This window comes from Alligator sinensis, unplaced genomic scaffold, assembly GCF_000455745.1.
Source record: "Alligator sinensis unplaced genomic scaffold, ASM45574v1 scaffold203_1, whole genome shotgun sequence".
Classification (NCBI taxonomy): domain Eukaryota; kingdom Metazoa; phylum Chordata; order Crocodylia; family Alligatoridae; genus Alligator; species Alligator sinensis.
The window spans coordinates 2,844,604-2,846,819 of NW_005841949.1; the positions used below are offsets into that span (position 1 = coordinate 2,844,604).

Genomic DNA, 2,216 nt, shown 5'->3' on the forward strand with positions numbered 1-2,216 from the left:
CCCGTTTAGTACATAAAGGTTATTATGTTAAAGAGAGGTCTGGAAGAGAGGTTATTCAATATGCCAGGGAACCTAATGTTTATGGAAGGTATACCTCGAGGTTTTGTAAACTCTGTTCAGAATCCTCCTTTATCCGCTGAATTTCATCCTTTATCTCATCCAACTCTTTCTGTGCTATATCACATTTCTGCTCCACTGTCAGGCCTGTAAAACGGTCTGCTACAGAACGAGATTTAGATTTACGTCTGCCACGTGTCTGCAATCCAGAGAAGCAAAGACATATGGAAAGAGCAAGTAGGTAGCAATATGACCCAGTCAGAGTGGCTGCTAGTACAACATAAACATTTACCAATAGGTACCCTATACTTTCCCTATACTTATAATGGGGATTAACGTAGATGAAGCTGTCAGGGGCTATTGATTAAAGCCTGGATGGAGAGTCTTCATTTTGGGCTGGTAACCCATCCAAAACCTTAAATGATGTAGGTAAAATCATTTGAATGCTAGTAGAACTTCAAGGCCTTTCATACTTCAAGTAGATCTAGCAGTTGGAGCATAAGACGGAAAGCCTGGGAGATGCCTGCTGCGTCATAAGTTGATGCACAGCCTTAGCTGGTCCCTTAATTTTTCTGCATCTCAGAGTTGCCAATTATAAAACTCCGGTCTTACAAAAGGTTATTGAGACTTAAATCACTAGTATATGTAAAGGACTTGCAGAACTCTGGACAGTAGACACCAAAGGACAAAATATGGGAGAAAAGGCAGTGTTTCCAGGAGAATCAGAGAGGAGTGGCATCTCACCTCAAGTCTGTATGTATCTACTTTATTTATAAGACATTTATCACCCACCAGGGAATCTAAACACAGTAGATGTAAGGTGGAAGTGTTTCTTATGTGTATGGCAAACATAATTTTCCTGCTCTTATTTTCAAATATCCAAGGCCACATCTCCAACTGTGTGAGATGCAAGGGGAAGCCCATTTAATGAGGTCTGTGTATGGCTGCTCTCCTTGCATCACTTGTCAGGAAGACAGTAAGACAGAGAGGTCAACATGAGAATGACAGGGAAGGAGGCAAATGAGTACTGAAAACTTGACAGACAGATACAGAAATACAGTGCTGCAAACAAGAAACAGCCCCGGCCATAACTCAGTACAGCACCTGTGTCAGGTCCAGCGAGGATCCATGCACGTCAGGCAACAACTGGACAGACATATCCTTTGGCTCCATTTTATTGTAATACTTTTCGAACATTTCGGCCTCCATGTTGAGAGTGGCATTGGCATAGCTGCAAGGTAATGGATGTTAAAGTGAGCAATCTGACTTTTGGGTGTAAGACACAATAGCAGCCCATGGTCAGTGTATGAAACTAGGGGAGAAACACAAGGTTCATGGTCCTCAAAACTGAAGGTGAGACACCACAGCCATTCTTTGATGCACACAAGTGACTTGAATCTCGTTGCACAATGGTGTAAAAGTGGGTAAGAGAGAAGTCAAATCCAAGCTTTATCCAAACCCTGTGCTTGCACAAGCTAAAATCCTTAGGAGTTTAGCTACAGATTTCAGTGGGAACACACACATCATCCATCAGTCATTGAGACTTTGAAAACTCGCCAGTCTTCTGCTGGGACAGCTAGGGCTGATCTATTAGACATATGGGATCCCTCAGGAGCCAAAAGTCCTACTATTGGTGATGATCCTATTCCCTGCTAGGAGACAGAAGCACCCATTGCGGGGCTCTCCCTTTTTCTCTGAGCCTGCAAGATGGAAGTTCAAGGTGATTTCAATCGTCATCAGTGGACCTGGGAGGGAAATAAATCAACTTTATGCTAATCTTATTCCCTTGTGTTGCTGACAGGGGCCAAATACAGACTACTTTTATAGCAGATGTTCTCAACATGAGGCACCCTGGACAGACTTGCTGCCCCCTCAGTCAGTGCCAGCTCTTTGTTTTCAGTCTCCTATTGACTAAAGACATCATATGAGCAGTTTTTTGTTGCGAAGGCCTCTGAAAGACTGGAACAAGGAGGGTGGGATGCTTTTAACACCTGAAATCCCTGGCATGACACTGCTGCACCGCCGAAGTAAGGGTGAGAACCAGCGCAAGACCCTGGGAAGCAGGCCAGGTCTGGAGGGGCGCTGCCCTGGGGGCCTCAGCTGAGACCCGCCGACGGGCGGCCGGGCGCGGCTCTCTGAGGGGACCCCGCAGCCACGGC

At 45.3% G+C, this 2,216-nt stretch overlaps 1 protein-coding gene across 1 annotated transcript in view; it reads right to left on the reverse strand.

Annotated features, from left to right (window-relative positions):
• The window catches only part of CCDC113 (coiled-coil domain containing 113), a 21,277-nt gene that overhangs the window by 12,631 nt on the left and 6,430 nt on the right, over window positions 1–2,216 (reverse strand). The window contains 2 exon segments of the mRNA XM_014518302.2: window positions 95–256; window positions 1,162–1,288. Coding sequence (XP_014373788.2) covers window positions 95–256; window positions 1,162–1,288 — 289 coding nt within the window.